Raw genomic sequence first — 15,885 nt, forward strand, 5'->3', positions numbered from 1 at the left:
ATCGGGTTTGTGAAGCAGAGGGCCAGCACGGGCGAGGCAGACCCTCGGTGAGATGCCGCAGTGGCCACAAGGATGGACTCAAACGTGCCAGCGATCACGGGGATGAGTCGCAGGACCGGGCAACGTGTCGTTCTGTTGTCAGTAAGAACTTGATGGTAGCTAACAAGGTCTCAGAGCTCAGGAACTGTCCCTAAGCCAGCAACAATAACAGCGGCGTATTTATGCTAACAGCTGGATCTGGGAACTGAGTTCATGGCAATCTCCCTTTCAGACATTCGCTAGAGAAGCAGGCCTGTGTTCTTGTCTTAATTCTCCTTCTGCCTTTCAGGCATACACTAGAGAAGTAGGCCTGTTTTCTTAATTTTCCGTTACTCTGTAAAATGTAATGCTAACCTCACAGTCCAGCACGAATTTAATTAATTTACTTAATTACACGCTAACAGAAAGAACTTTTGTAACGTATCAGCTGTCTGCTACTTTTGAAGAACAACCAGCTGAATTGATGAACTTTGCATGATGGCCTGTTGCCATGGCAGTGCGATGCCCAGCGAGCCTGACAAGGCATTTCATCATCACCTCACTGATGATAGGGTCCCTGTGAGTTGGAATTGACTCGACTGCAGCGGGTTTGGTTTCTGGTTTTTCACTGATGATGCTTGGAACAGAAAGGGAAGCTTAAATATAAACAGTTTTCTTTTACCTGCCCTGACTCTGGGTTGATGAGACAGATGCTGAAACTGGCTCTCGGATGTAGCAGTGAGAAATCAAATAACAACAAAAGCACAGCTGGAAATATGGTAATTGAGCCTCCTGTGTTCGCGGCCTCCTGTCTGCAGTGAAGCTCCAGGCCCTGGCATAGGTGCCCAGTGTCAGAGGCCTATAGTCTCATTCACAGGTTTAATTTCCCCGCGGATTCACCACACAGAAAACATAAACACTCCCATAAAAGATGATAAAAGCCGGAGAAGCAATAAAAGGAGAATGTAGTCAAGGTAATAAATTTAACCCTGAAGGCCCTGGGTGATGCAAACAGTTCATGTGCTCAGACACTGACAGAAAAGTTGGAGGTTCGAGGCTACCCTTGAGGCCCATCGGAAGAAAGGCCTGGTTAACTATTTCTGAAAAATCAGCCATTGAAAACTATATGGAGCACAGTTCTGCTCTGACACTCATGGGGTTGACATGCGTCAGGGTTAGCTGCACTTGATGGTGACTGTTTGCCTTTGCAATGATCCTGCCATGTTTATATCACATTTTCTTAATTAGTTCTGTCTTAGTTTCCTGGTACAACTAATTTTCCTTTCTTATGAAACAAAAAATATAAAGCATGTCAAATCTTTTAAAACCCCCACCTTCAGTGTTTCTCGGTGAGCCCTAGAGAAAATACTTCTGTATTCTGTGGTTTAGAAGTGCTTCAGGCTGCTGTTAACTGGAAGAATTCATCTCTCTCGGTGTTTTTTCATTGCCCAGGGTTCTTGAGTTTATCAGGATTTAAGCCAGTGTCCACATCGGGCATAGTGACTTTCACTTTAAGTATTGTTTAAGCATTAATTGCTCCATGAGTCAAACTTTAGTGAATTAGAGAAGGTTGCCTGATCATACAGAAGTGTAAAAAATTGAAAATTATTATTTTTAATCATGTTGTTTTTGTTAGGTGCCATTGAGTCAGTTCCGACTTACAGTGACCTCATAGTACAACCGACTTACAGTACAATAGGACAAAACACTGGCTGGTCCTATGCCATTCTCACAATCGTTGTGATGCCTGAGCCCGTTGCTGCAGCCACTGTGTCAGTCTATCTTGCTGAGAAATAAAGATAGTAAATGTCCTATTGGATTACCCAGTTTCTCTCCCCATCTTTTTTCTTCCATCCCCCTCTCCTTCCTTCCTTGAAATTTTCATGGGACAAAAATTTGTAGAAATGCCTGAGAAAAGAAATTCATTATGATTGGAAACCTTTTCCTCACATGCTTGAAAGTTCATTCTGGAGAGCCCATTTAGATCAGCGGACACATTAGCAGAAAGGTTGTGAACAGCAGAACCTTCTATATGAGTTAATTTATGGTGCTTATCAAAATCCATCAATTTTGTAAAATGTTACATGTGCCATATGCCCCTTCCACTTTTCCGGAGTCCCTGGGTAGTACACACAGTTAATGTACTCAACTGCTAACCCAGAGTTTGGTGATTCAAGTCCACCCCCAGGCACTTCAAAGAAAAGCCTGGTGATCTACTTCCAAAAAAAATCAACCCTTGAAGCCCTTTGGATCACATGCGATCACCATAAGTCAGAGTTGACTCAGTGGCAACCCTTTTTTTCCGCCATCCTTGTCTCTACCAGAACCATATATGCAGGAGATTAACTGAAATAAATGAAAATATTTGAAAAAGAAATAGACTGTTAATAATGTATGTCTTATGATCATTCGAAGTAAAAAAAAAAAAAAAAATTGAATCTAACATATAATTTATAATGCCTTTGTGTTAGATATTGAGTCATAATATCAGGGATAAAACAGAAAAGAATTTATAGTCTAGTTTTAAACTTCCTGTGAACAAATTATGTGGGTAACAAAATCTATTTCTTATTTTTCCCACTGTTGACTCAGGGTCCCGATCCTACTATGAGGCATATTGGAATTCCAAATGAGAGATGGTTACGCTTGGCTTCGTTTCAGTTGACCATCACTGTCAAGTTATTGTGAGGATGGCACAGGACCGGGCATGAGGATGTACATAGGGTCGCAGTGAGTCAGATCTGACTCAACAGAACCTGGCAGTAACTTCAAGATGCAAAATAGCTTCTTGTTCAAACTGTTAAATCCATGTTAATAAACTGAAGGTTGCAAATTAGAAAAAAATCAGCTACTTCCCCCCCACAACCAAAAACATGGTGAATTTAACCCCTGCTAATTTTTTTTTAATCGAATTATGTACATTAGAGCTTACACTGCGTGTAGCATATACTGATTTAAAGTCTTATTTTTATTGTAAGTTTTTGTTTAAACAAATCTTTTATCACCTTAAGTGCTCCCCTTTTCATAAGTTTATTCTCCTGTTTGCTTCCTGAGCTCATGATAATGAGAACCCAAAGCCTGACAGGGAAGTCAGATCATCCCGGGCTTGGCACCACTTATACATCAGTTGTCTGCGTAGCAAATTCTGTGATAATTACACGTCTGTAAGTTGTAGATTTAGTTTCCAAGGTTGTAGATTAATCTTTATTTTTTGTAACAACTGCTATTTAATACCCTGTTTAGTTCACTGACCTTTTTAGCAACTCCTTAACTATTGCACTTTTGTAGGGATTGCATATGATCTTTTTCATAGTTTCAAAACACGAATGCTACTAAAAATCAGAAATGAGGGCTTGATTGATATGGGGAAAAAAAAAAAAAAAACTGTGAACTCCTGGTGATCCCATGTGTGTCAGGGTAGAATGTACTTCATAGTGTTTTCAATGGCTGATTTTTCAGTAGTAGATTGCCAGACCTTTCTTCCAGGGTGCCTCTGGGTAGATTCAAACCTTCAACCTTTCTGTGAGCACCCAAGCATGTTAGCCATTTGAAACACCCAGAGACATTACTGTTTTATAGTAATCCAGTTTTCCCTCTGCATTTTCCTCCTACCATCAGTTTTCCTTCTGGTCTCCAGGACTTCATCAGTTACCATCAAAAATCAACCTTACAAATCGCTGGGACCACAGCCTAGTGATTCCTGGCCAGGAGAGCTCTCCCCTTGTCATCGGCAAGCAGACACCTTTGCCCTGGGTGAGGGCTGGACTAGGGTTCTGAGGACGGTGAGCTGGCTGGTCCCTCTTTGTAAGGCAGTGCGTAGTCTCCTTCTCTGATTCCCAGAAATACTGACTTTTCCCACCTACACAGAATTTCTGCTCCTCCACAGACAGTTGTTTGACTCTCTCACCATGTATCTTGCTGTTGAGCAGTGGGTGTATGGAAATGGGAAGGTGGCACGTCAGGCTCTATTGTCTGCCAAGTGCACTCAGGTCAGCATTACACGTGCAGACAGGATTCCATCCCTGCTACCAGAGGACTACCGCCTTCAGAAGGCAACACCATGAGCCACCTGCCCTCTGGCTGGGCAGCAGGGGCAGCTTCCAATGGATGAGAATGCTGGTTTCTTTCTTGTTCCTGATATTGGTTAAGTTTTATTACATCCAGAAGACCTCATGCAATAAAAAGAATGCAGAAAATTTAAGTAAAATTACATCTTCCTCTGTATCACTGGCATCCCCAACAATTGCTTTTTAATGAATGTTTTCTTTGGGATTTCTTGTTAGTCTTTTATCCTGTTCATTAACATCAAAGTGAAAAGTCATTACACATTTTACCCCATTACAGGACTTTGAAAGTACAGCTAGAGAAAATATCTATCCGTTCCTTTCTATTCTCGAAACTCGATGCCCTCATCTGTAAAATGACGATATCATGTATGCATCGGTTACATCTTTACTAGGTTTCTGAGATGATTAAATGAGATGTGGATATAATAGGGCTGCCAGATCGAGCAGATAAAATACAGGATGCCCAGTTACAGCTGAATTTCAGATAAACCGTGAATAATACTGACATATAGGACATGTTGTTAGGTGCCGTCGAATCGGTCCGATTCATAGCGACCCCAGTGCACAACAGAATGAAACACTGCCTGGTCCTGCACCATCCTCACAATCGTTGTTATGCTTGAGCCCGTTGTTGCAGCCACTATGTCAATCCACCTTGTTGAGAGTCTTCCTCTTTTCCGCCTACCCTGTACTCTGCCAAACATGATGCCCTTCTCCAGAGACTGATCCCTCCTGATAACATGTCCAAAGTATGTAAGACGCAGTCTTGCCATCCTTGCTTCTAAGGAGCATTCTGGCTGTACTTCTTCCAAGACATATTTGTTCATTCTTCTGGCAGTCCATGGTACATTCAATATTCTTAGCCAACACCACAGTTCAAAGGTGTCAACTCTTCTTCGGTCTTCCTCATTCACTGTCAAGCTTTCACATGCATACGCTGCGATTGAACATACCAGTGCTTGGGTCAGGCACACCTTAGTCTTCAAGGTGACTTCTTTGCTCTTCAACACTTTAAAGAGGGCCTTTGCAGCAGATTTACCCAATGCAACGCGTCTTTTGATTTCTTGACTGCTGGTTCCATGGCTGTTGATTGTGGATCCAAGTAAAATGAAGTCCTTGACAACTTCAACCTTTCTCCTTTTGTCATGATGTTGCTCATTGGTCCAGTTGTGAAGATTTTTGTTTTCTTTATGTTGAGGTGCAATCCATACTGAAGGCTGTGGTCTTTGATCTTCATTAGTAAGTGCTTCAAGTCCTTTTCACTTTCAGCAAGCCAGGTTGTGTCATCTGCATAACGCAAGTTGTTAATGAGCCTTCCTCCAGTCCTGAAGCCCCGTTCTTCATATAGTCCAGCTTCTTGGATTCTTTGCTCAGCATACAGATTGAATATGTGTGGTGAAAGAATACAACCCTGCCGCACACCTTTCCTGACTTTAAACCTATCAGTATCTCCTTGTTCTGTCTGAACAACTGCCTCTTCATCTATGTAAAGGTTCCTCATGAGCACAATTAAGTGTTCTGGAATTCACGTTCTTCACAATGTTATCCATAATTTGTTATGATCCACACAGTCGAATGCCTTTGCATAGTCAATAAAACGCAGGTAAACATCCTTCTGGTATTCTCTGCTTTCAGCCAGGATCCATCTGACATCAGCAGTGATATCCCTGATTCCACGTCCTCTTCTGAAACTGGCCTGAATTTCTGGCAGTTCCCTGTCGATATGCTGCTGCAGCTGTTTTTGAATGATCTTCAGCAAAATTTTGCTTGTGTGTGATATTAATGATATTGTTCTATAATTTCCACATTTGGTTTGTTCACCTTTCTTGGGAATAGGCATAAATGTGGATCTCTTCCAGTCAGTTGGCCAGGAAGCTGTCTTCCATATTTCTTAGCATAGAAGAGTGAGCACCTCTAGCACCACATCCATTTGTTGAAACATCTCAATTTATATTCCGTCAATTCCTGGAGACTTGTTTTTCACCAATGCCTTCACAGCAGCTTGGACTTCTTCCTTCAGTACCGTCAGTTCCTGATCATATGCTACCTCTTGAAATGGTTGGACACTGACTAATTCTTTTTGGCATAATGACTCTGTGTATTCCTTCCATCTTCTTTTGATGCTTCCTGCATCATTTAATGTTTTCCTCATAGAATCCTTCACTATTGCAACTCAAGGCTTGAATTTTTTCTTCAGCTCTGCCAGCTTGAGAAACACCGAGCATGTTCTTCCCTTTTGGTTTTCCATTTCCAGCTCTTTGCACATGTCTTTATAATACTTTGTCTTCTTGAGAAGCCCCTTGAAATCTTCTGTTCAGTTCTTTTACTTCATCATTTTTTCCTTTTAGCTGCTCAACGTTCGAGAGCAAGTTTTAGAGTCTCCTCTGACATCCATCTTGGTCTTTTCTTTCTTTTCCGTCTTTTCAATGATCTCTTGCTTTCTTCATTTATGATGTCCTTGATGTCCTTCCACAACTCGTCCGGTCTTAGTTCACCAGTGTTCAATCCATCAAATCTATTCTTGAGATGGTCTCTAAAATCAGTTGGGATATACTCAAGATCATATTTTGGCTCTCGTGGACTTGCTCTGATTTTCTTCAGTTTCACCTTGAAGTTGCATATGAGCAATTGATGGTCTGTTCCACAGTCGGCCCCTGGCCTTGTTCTGACTGATGATATCAAGCTTTTCCGTCGTCTGTTTCCACAGATGTAGTCAATTTGATTCCCATGTGTTCCATCTGGCAAGGCCCATGTATATAATTGCCGTTTATGTTGGTGAAAGAAGGTATTTAAAATGAAGAAGTCGTTGATCTTGCAAAATTCTGTCATTCGATCTCCGGCATCGTTACTTTCACCAAGGCCATATTTTCTAGCTACTGATCCTTCTGCTTTGTTTCCAACTTTCGCATTCCAATCACCAGTAATTATCAATGCATCTTCATTGCATGTTTGATCAATTTCAGACTGCAGCAGCTGATAAAAATCTTCCATTTCTTAATCTTTGGCCCTAGTGGGTGGTGCATATATTTGAATAATAGTGGTATTAACTGGTTTTCCTTGTAGGCGTATGGATATTATCCTATCACTGACAGCGTTGTACTTCAGGATAGATCTTGAAACGTTCTTTTTGACCATGAATTCAACACCATTCCTCTTCAAGCTGTCATTCCCAGCGTAGTAGACTAGATGATTGTCCGATTCAAAATGGCCAATACCAGTCCATTTCAGTTCACTAATGCCTAGGATATTGATGTTTATGCGTTCCATTTCATTTTTGACAGTTTCTAATTTTCCTAGATTCATACTTCGTACATTCCAGGTTCTGATTATTAATGGATGTTTGCAGTTGTTTCTTCTCATTTGGAGTTGTGCCACATCAGCAAATGAAGGTCCCAAAAGCTTTACTCCATCCACGTCATTAAGGTCAACTCTACTTTGAGGAGGCAGCTCTTCCCCAGTCGTCTTTTGAGTGCCTTCCATCATTGGGGGCTCATCTTCCAGCACTATATGAGACAATGTTCTGCTGCTATTCATAAGGTTTTTACTGGCTAATACTTCTCAGAAGTAGACTTCTGGGTCCTTCTTCCTAGTCTGTCTTTAGTCTGGAAGCTCAGCTGAAACCTGTCCTCAGTAGGTAGCCCTGCTGGTATCTGGGTACCGGTGGCATACTTTCTAGCGTCACAGCAACATCCAAGCCCCTACAGTACGACAAACTGACAGACATAGTAATAATACTAAAAAAAAAATCATTGTTTATCTGAATTCAAATCTAATTGTGCATCCTGTGTTTAATCCTGCAACCCTATGCTTACTTTACTTCTAAGACAAAGACAAGGCAGATATAAATGATTCAGTACAATATTTAATGATATTCTCAAGTAATTATAATTATTTGTGCCTTTCGAATAGCAGCTATGCTCTCAGCTTTGATTACTCCAATGGTAGCTCTTTGTCTTTCATGATGAGTGTCCATAGTTTTCAATTTCAGAGATAAACTACAAATACGTTGTTGTTGTTTGTTGCCATTGATTCAGGTCCAGCTCATGGTAACCTTCTGTATAACAACGAAACGTTGCTCAGCCCTGGGCCGTCTTCATGATCGTTGTTATGTTCAAGTCCATTATTGAAGCTGTTCTGTCTGTCCATCTCATTGAGGGTTTTGTTCATTTTTGCAGACCCTCTGCTTTACCAGCCATAATATCTTTTCCTTTGCAGTGTTTGGTCTTTCCTGGTGATGTGTCCAAAATAATCAGGTTGAAGTCTTGCCATCCTCGCTTCTAAGTGACACACAAATTGTGTCCATAACGTAATTGCAGTTGACATGTTCATGTGGAAGCAGATACTATGACAGGTTTTGCCAAAGTAGAGCCAGTTTGGACCACCCTGCTCCCTTGAATGATCCCAGGTGTCCTCCTCTTTCCCTGCAGAGTTGAGCTGCTATTGATAGGAAGTGCCAGTTCCTTTTCTTACTGACCTCAAGATTTTAAAGAAGGATTGACATTTTACATGTTTCTGATGTCTATTTTCCTGCTACTGACTTTGCTTAGAGTGTTGATACTCAGCTGTGTAGAAGGTGTGTGTGGTTTTATTCCCTATGGCCAATTGTCTGAATTAATGTTTTATTGGATGGAGCCAATTAAAATAATTTTCTTCCTGGATATGTTGTTTATGACACTTTGGGGTGAAGTCCATCCATATTGGGGAATTAGGGAGCTACGTGGATTATGCCTCACCTTTGCACGAGACTCTTGTCTTACCAATCAGGACTTGTTTCTGCAAATAAATCAGTGACACACATGACATCCCTGCTGCAGATGTGCGTTCAATCCTGCATTCATTCATTCATTCATTCATCACTCACTCACACTTCCAGTCTCTCATCCAGTACCACCACCAGCTGCTCTTGAGTTGACCTTGACTCTTGGCGACCCCTTGTATTTCACAGTAGAACTGTGCTCCACAGGGTGTTCAATGGCTGTGACCTTTCGCGTATAGATTGCCAGGCCTTTCTTCCAAGTACCTCTGAGTGGACTCAAACTGCCAACCTTTCCATTAACAGCCAAGTGCATTAACTGTTGGTGAGTCTTGAACATTACATGTGCTTATTAAGCACCCGATCTCCATGATCCATGGGGCACCTGCACTTCTCAGAACAACACCGACATGGTGCGCCTACCCTCCTAGAGCTTACAAAACAAGAGCATTTGTAATTCCAGATGTGACAACTGTTATCAAACAGCAATAGCAAAGTGCCCTGAGGCCTGCGTGGGGTCCGTCTATGCCCTTTTCCTGTTCAGTAGACACTTGATTTCTGGGTCCATTTTATGGGCTGAACTACCATTTCTGCTGCTGAAACAAATGACCTCACCACACCTTCTCCCAGAACAAGCCCTTCAGTCTTACGCTTGCTGAGTGACCAGCAGAGAGCACCGCTGGACATCGATGGGCATGGACCACCGGCCACCACCTCCCAGCCATCTGCTGGCTGGCAGGGGTTTAAGTATCTGCTCCAATGCCCCAGATGCAGTCTCTGCTTAATGGAGCCCTGTCATATCAGTGCTCTGGCTGCGGACATGCCCCTTCTTGTGCGTGCCCCCACTCTAGCATGCAGGGCCACTCAGACCTCCTTTTTGTTGGCTTGTTGTAATCTATTCCAAGGAAAAATATATTCCTAATCATTATTTTAAGGATCCCTGGTGTCACAATGGTTAAGCACTTGGCAGCTAACTGAAAGGTCTGCACTTTGAGCCCACAAGGTGCTCCACGGGAAAAAGATGTGGCAGTCTGCTTCCATAAAGATTACAGCCTTGGAAACCCTGTGGGACAGTTCTATTCTGTCCCATAGGATCACTATGAGTTGGAATCAACTCGATGGCAACAGGTAAATCCTTGTTTTGTGTTTCAGAATTTATCTCCTTGAAGTAAAATTTGCTGTATAATTATGACTGTTAGTCACTCGTGAAAGCAAGAATAACAAAACATTTGTGTGTCATCATGGATTGAATCGTGTCTCCCAGAAACATGTGGTGAAGCCCTAGACCATGGGTGTGACCCTGTTTGGAAATGGAGTTGTCTCTCGTTATGTCAGTGAGGTCATGTCTGAGAAGGGCGGGTTGTAAACCTAGCCCCTTCGACTCAGAGCCGTGGGTCTCTGAGCCTGGCTGTGGCACTCACTGTCCTGTCCCCTGCTCGCTGCCTTCCAGATCACGGCACCATAAAGAAGGTGCGGGCACCCCTTGGCCCAGCCGCGGGCAGCTGCCTGCTGGAGGAGGTGGAGCTGTTCCCCGAGCGGCGGACGGAGCCCGTGCGCAGCCTCCGGATCCTGCACAGCCGGAGCGTCTTATTCGTGGGCCTGCGTGAGCACGTGGCCAAGATCCCGCTAAAGAGATGCCACTTCCACAAAACACGCAGGTAGGTGGCCGGCGGCGGGGCAGTGATCCCGCAGGATGGACGAGCCTTGCCTGGTGAGGCACCCACCCCGAGTGCTGTGAGGCCGCTGTGATTGAGTGACTCAGGAGGACCTCAACCCCATGGGAGGCCCAGAACCAGACACTGAGCTGAGAAGGCCAGTTGGCATCAAGTTGACCCCACATTGTGGTGCCCCATGTGTGTCAGAGCAGAACTGTGCTCCACAGGGTTTTTAATAGCTGGTTTTTTGGATGAAGTTCCCCAGGCCTTTCATCTGAGCCTCCTCTGAGTAGTCTCTAAGAATAAGTAAAGTTAAATAAGTAAAAGTTAAGAGCAAAGAGATTTATTGATGGTAATACAATTTGCAAATTGAAGAAACACAGGGCAGAGAGGAATCTGCCATGTGCCCCAAGCATGGAGGGAGAACTAGTGCTTTATAGAAGGACAGGGAAGGGGCGTGTGTGATGGTCATGTGGTCGCAGGATAGGTATATCATCAGCAACTACCTTCTTCCTGGAACATCTTGAGTAAACCCCTTCTCTTACAATCACATTTCTGACCTCCACCCTTATTTATTAGGAGTGGCTTGGGGCAAGAGCCAGGTTTGTTAAACAAGATGATCCATAGGGGCCAGGGTCATCTGATCCCATCCAGCCAGAGGTCCAAGGCCACATGCATATGAATGGGAAGAAGTCAAGGCTACATTCTCAGGAATTCAGGAGCTTGGAACAAAATGGAGTTTTGATTCAGACCTCAAGTCAGCCATTTAATTATGCCACGTACCTCAGTTTTAGAGGTTTGCTATCACAACTCAAACCTCCAACCTTTTGGTTATTAGCCAAGTGTGTTAGCTGCTTGCACCACTGAGGGACTCCTCCCTCCAGGGTGATTCTAGGCAATGATGTCTAAGACATGATGCCTCTTTTGGTATCACGGGACTCGAGGAGTAGCCTCCCACTTGCTCGCAGCAGACTGTCAGGATCTGAATTAATAACAAGTGATGGTTAGGAATGGGCTTCTTTTATAGGACGCCATTTCCTGTGACCATGGCTGTTTGAGTTCTGTCTGATTTGTGTTCTCAGCGGTACTAGTCTAGAGCAGGAACTGTTCACCCTGTTGCAGACAGCTCAGGGCACAGAGTGGGCTGAAGTCTTGCCCACAGGCTCATCACAGTGTGGAAGCAGCTGGATGGGCTCAGTCTTCCAGCTCCAGCCAGTGTCCTTGGAGCTCTGAGTTCTAACCATGACTCCTTTGGGGGCAGGCACAGGGTAACATAAGGGGAGACTCAGGCAGTGTGCTGTGTTTAGGGTGTTTCTGGGGCAGAGCGGGAGTGTGTGGCTCGTGAAAATGACAAAATTTGCCCTTTTCGTGTCTCTTTGCTTCAGGGAGCCTGAGTTTCAATAGCTTTCTGTAAGTGCAATTTCAGAGCTAGAGCCCTGCTTCAGACCAGCAAAAAGACATGTCTTAGCTTCCCAGGGCTACCAGAACAAAAATGTCACAAAGTGGGTGTCTTTGAAAAACAGGAATTTATTTTCTCACAGTTCTGGAGGCTGGGAGTCCAAGATTAGAGTGTTGGCCATGTTCATTCCTTTTGGGGCTCTGAGGAAGAATCTTCTCCCTGCCTCTCTCCTGGCTTCTGGTGGGTCCTGGCGACCCCTGATGTCCCTTGGTTTACAGCTGTGTCTGCCTCCGTCGTGCCATGGCCATCCTTCTCCCATGGATGTCTCTAAGCCTTTTCTCCTCATTTATAAGATGCCACTTAGATTGGATTAGGACCCACCCTACTCCAGTATGACCTCATGTTAACTGGTAACATTGTCAAAGATCCTGTTTCCAAACAAGGTCCCTTTCACAGGTATTGAGGTTAGGACTGCAGCACATCTTTTGGGGACACAGTTCAGTCCCTAACAGGAGGCGTCTTGCCAGCTCCCATCTCATGCAGCTGCCCTTCAAGCCCAACAGTGAGTCTGCAGGGGCCACCAGTGCCAGGCATCGAAGTGGGAGGAGCCCACAGTGTCCTCTCTCTGTTCAAGAACAAGCCCCTTGTCTGTTTTGACTGGTTCTTGGGAGGACAAGAGTATCGCATTCTATCCAGAGCTGAATCTCCCTGCTGTTTGCTTGTCCACATGCTCAGAGAAAGCAGCCAGAGCTCTAGCTTATTATAAATGGAGACATTGCTGTCTTCTGTGTGGCCACACACGGAGTGGGCTCATTTGTGTCAGACCCTTAAATATGCTATCTGAGCAAAGAGAATGTTCAACCCAAGAATCACTACGGATTCTTTCCAATGTATTTCTTACTTATTCTCCTGTAGAAAGGCAGGAAAACCTCACTAATTAACACTAGCTACAGAAAAGCATGGAGTCCCTTTGTGGTACAAAGGGTGAAACGCACTGGGTTGCTATTCAAAAGGTTGGAGATTCGAGTCTACCCAGAGGTGCCTTGGAAGAAAAGCCTGGTGATCAACTTCTGAAAAACCAGCCACAGCAAATCCTATGAAGCACAGTTCTACTCTGACAAACATGGGGGTGCCATGAGTCAGAGCTGACCTGACAGCAACTGGTTAGAGAAAAGAATCCTTTCTAAAAAAGCCTAATATTTGCATGTCTAGGTTTTTTAAATTAATTATGAGAAATGATGGCATTTTATTTGACCAAAACAGTTATGATTTTCCAGAAATATGCCAAAAGTACTGTAGTGAATAGGAACTGAATAAAAATTGACTAATAATTTTTTTGCTAATTATTGTTTCCATAGTAACATATCAATAAGGTTATTTATAACTGGGAATAAATTTTATAAATGAATTTTAAAGTGATAAGATAATTTGAACTTAACTGCATTACTTGTGTCTCCTTCAAAATCAAGTTTTCACTTTTTATTTATTTAGTTTTTGAATATCTTCTCCCCCAAGGCAAGGCACAGTTTGATGCCTGTTAAAATATTTACAGGTGACAACAATTCCTGGGCTTTCACAAGTTTCTCCTATGCGTTTGGCGCTGCACTAGACCTTGTCACGGTTTCCCTTAATCTTCATAGCAGCTCTGAGAGTTTAAAAAGAATGTCACCTCCACTTTTCAGATGAGATTTTAGGGACCCCGCCAAGGTCACAGCTCGAGATGGGAAACCAGGGTTCAAAGCCTGCAGCACATGACTCTAGGGCCCACCTTGGATTTTGCGTTCACACTGTGGCTTCTAGAACAACGCGGGCATCACACTCAGAGAAATGGCTCCAGCACTGTTTCACCCTTGGTCTCCCAATACTAGTCAGTGCTATGGATTGAAGAAGAACGGGGCATCAGGATTGGAGGAAGACTCATTAACAACCTGCGTTATTCACATGACATGACCTTGCTTGCTGAAAGTGAAGAGGACTTGAAGCACTTACTGATGAAAACCAAAGACCACAGCCTTCAGTATGGATTATACCTCAACATAAAGAAAACAAAAGTCCTCACAACTGGACCAATGAGCAACATCATGTTAAATGGAGAAAAGATTGATGTTGTCAAGGATTTCGTTTTCCTTGTATCCACAATCAACATTCATGCAAGCAGCAGTCAATAAATCAAAAGACATATTGCACTGGGCAAATCTGCTTCTAAAGACCTATTTAAAGTATTAAAAAGCAAAGATGTCACTTTAAGGACTAAGGTGCACCTGACCCAAAGCCATGGTGTTTTCAGCTGCCTCATACATGTGTGGAAAGCTGGACAATGAGTAAGGAAGACCTAAGAAGAATTGATCCCGTTGAATTATGCTGTTGGCGAAGAATACTGAAAATACCATGAACTGCCAGAAGAACAAAAAATTCGTTCTTGGAAGTACAGCCAGAATGCTTATTAGAAACAAGGATGGCAAGACTATGTCTCACATACTTTGGACATGTTATCAGGAGGGACCAGTTCCTGGAGATGGACATCATGCTTGGTAAACTACAGAGTCAGCAAAAAAGAGGAAGACCCTCAAGGAGATGGACTGACACACTGTCTGCAGCAACGGACTCAAGCATAACAATTGTGAGGATGGCGCAGGATTAGGCAGTATTTTGTTCTGTTTTTCATAGGGTCACTGAGTCAGAACTGATTTGATGGCACCTAACAACAACAACAACATGGATTGAATTTGCCTCCCCAAAGCATATGTTGAAATTCTAACCCCTTTTCCTGTGGATGGGGCTCTGGGAATAAGAAGTTCTCCTTTGTTGTGTTAATGATGGCACACAGGAGTAGGGTGGGTCCTGAACCTAATCCCATCTGAGTGATGTCTTATGAAAAGGGTGAACAGACACAGACACACAGGGGGGCGAGGCCATGGGGGAGTACCCATCTAAAAGCTTAGGAACACTGGGGGCTACCAACAAGGAGGGACTTCTTCTAGGGCTGAAGCCCTGCTAGGAACTTTCAGCCTCCAAAGCTGTAGGACAATAAATTTCCATTTTTAAAAGCCACCTATTTGTGGTATTTCTGTTACAACAGCTCTAGATATTTCTGATATTTCTGAATTCATGATATTTCTGAATGTTACTTTACAAAATACCTGGAGCAACATTTCAAAAATCTCAAATTTGAGCAAGTGAAATTTCATTGTTTTCCTACCTGCAAAGTGACTGCAGTTACCTAAAACCAGAAACAAAAAACTATAGACTCTGAAAAACCATTACACGTTATGACTCCAGTTCCACACAAGGAGAAAGCTGCTTTCATACCTGCGGGCTCTGTGGTCAGGTGAGTCTGTCTGAATTCTAACGTCATCTCTTTCTAAGTGGGTGAGCTGGGTAAGTTTCTAGCCTCTCCGAGCTAGCCTCCCTTCCTTTTTAATTCCAATCATACTTGGTGAGGAGTGGATGGAATGGTATATGGGGCTGCATGAGCTCTGTAGGCAATGACAACCTCTCAATAACTCAGTTTTGTCATCTAAAAAGTGGGCATAAATTCCTACCTTGTCGGGTATTAGGTGTAAGAATTACAGAGACTAATGATAACCCTTCATCAGCCCCTGGGGCATTGCGCTGCCCATGATTCTTAGCTGTCATTATCAATAAACACCACCTCCTGTCAAGATGAGCAAATGAACGTTCTGGCCCAGCCCTTCGCCCCATCGTGGGACAAGAAGCAATGACCATCACAGTGACGTGAGCATCACCTCTCAATGCTGCTTTGTGCACACCACGGCCTTTGTTCTTCTCTGCGGTGGGCCCAGTAGAGCGTGTTCATTGACATGGCATTGCTGGGCATTGGCAATGCAATGGTGGGTTTTATGGGTTGAATGATATCGCCCAAAAAGATATGTTGAAGTCCTAACCCTTGTACCTGTGACCTTGTTTGGATATAGGGTCTTCGAAGATGTTATCAGTTAACAAGGTCATACTGGATTGAGTGGGCCCTAATCC

The 15,885-nt window shown here is 43.5% G+C and overlaps 1 protein-coding gene across 6 annotated transcripts in view; it reads left to right on the forward strand.

Moving 5' to 3' along the window:
* SEMA5A (semaphorin 5A) overlaps positions 1-15,885 on the forward strand; it is a 553,896-nt gene that overhangs the window by 421,434 nt on the left and 116,577 nt on the right. For all 6 annotated transcript variants that reach the window (XM_049860605.1, XM_049860561.1, XM_049860570.1 and 3 more), the window contains one exon: positions 10,289-10,496. In XM_049860605.1, the coding sequence (XP_049716562.1) occupies positions 10,289-10,496 (208 nt within the window). The remainder of the gene's footprint in view (positions 1-10,288; positions 10,497-15,885) is intronic.

Source organism: Elephas maximus, chromosome 2, assembly GCF_024166365.1.
Source record: "Elephas maximus indicus isolate mEleMax1 chromosome 2, mEleMax1 primary haplotype, whole genome shotgun sequence".
Lineage (NCBI taxonomy): Eukaryota > Metazoa > Chordata > Mammalia > Proboscidea > Elephantidae > Elephas > Elephas maximus.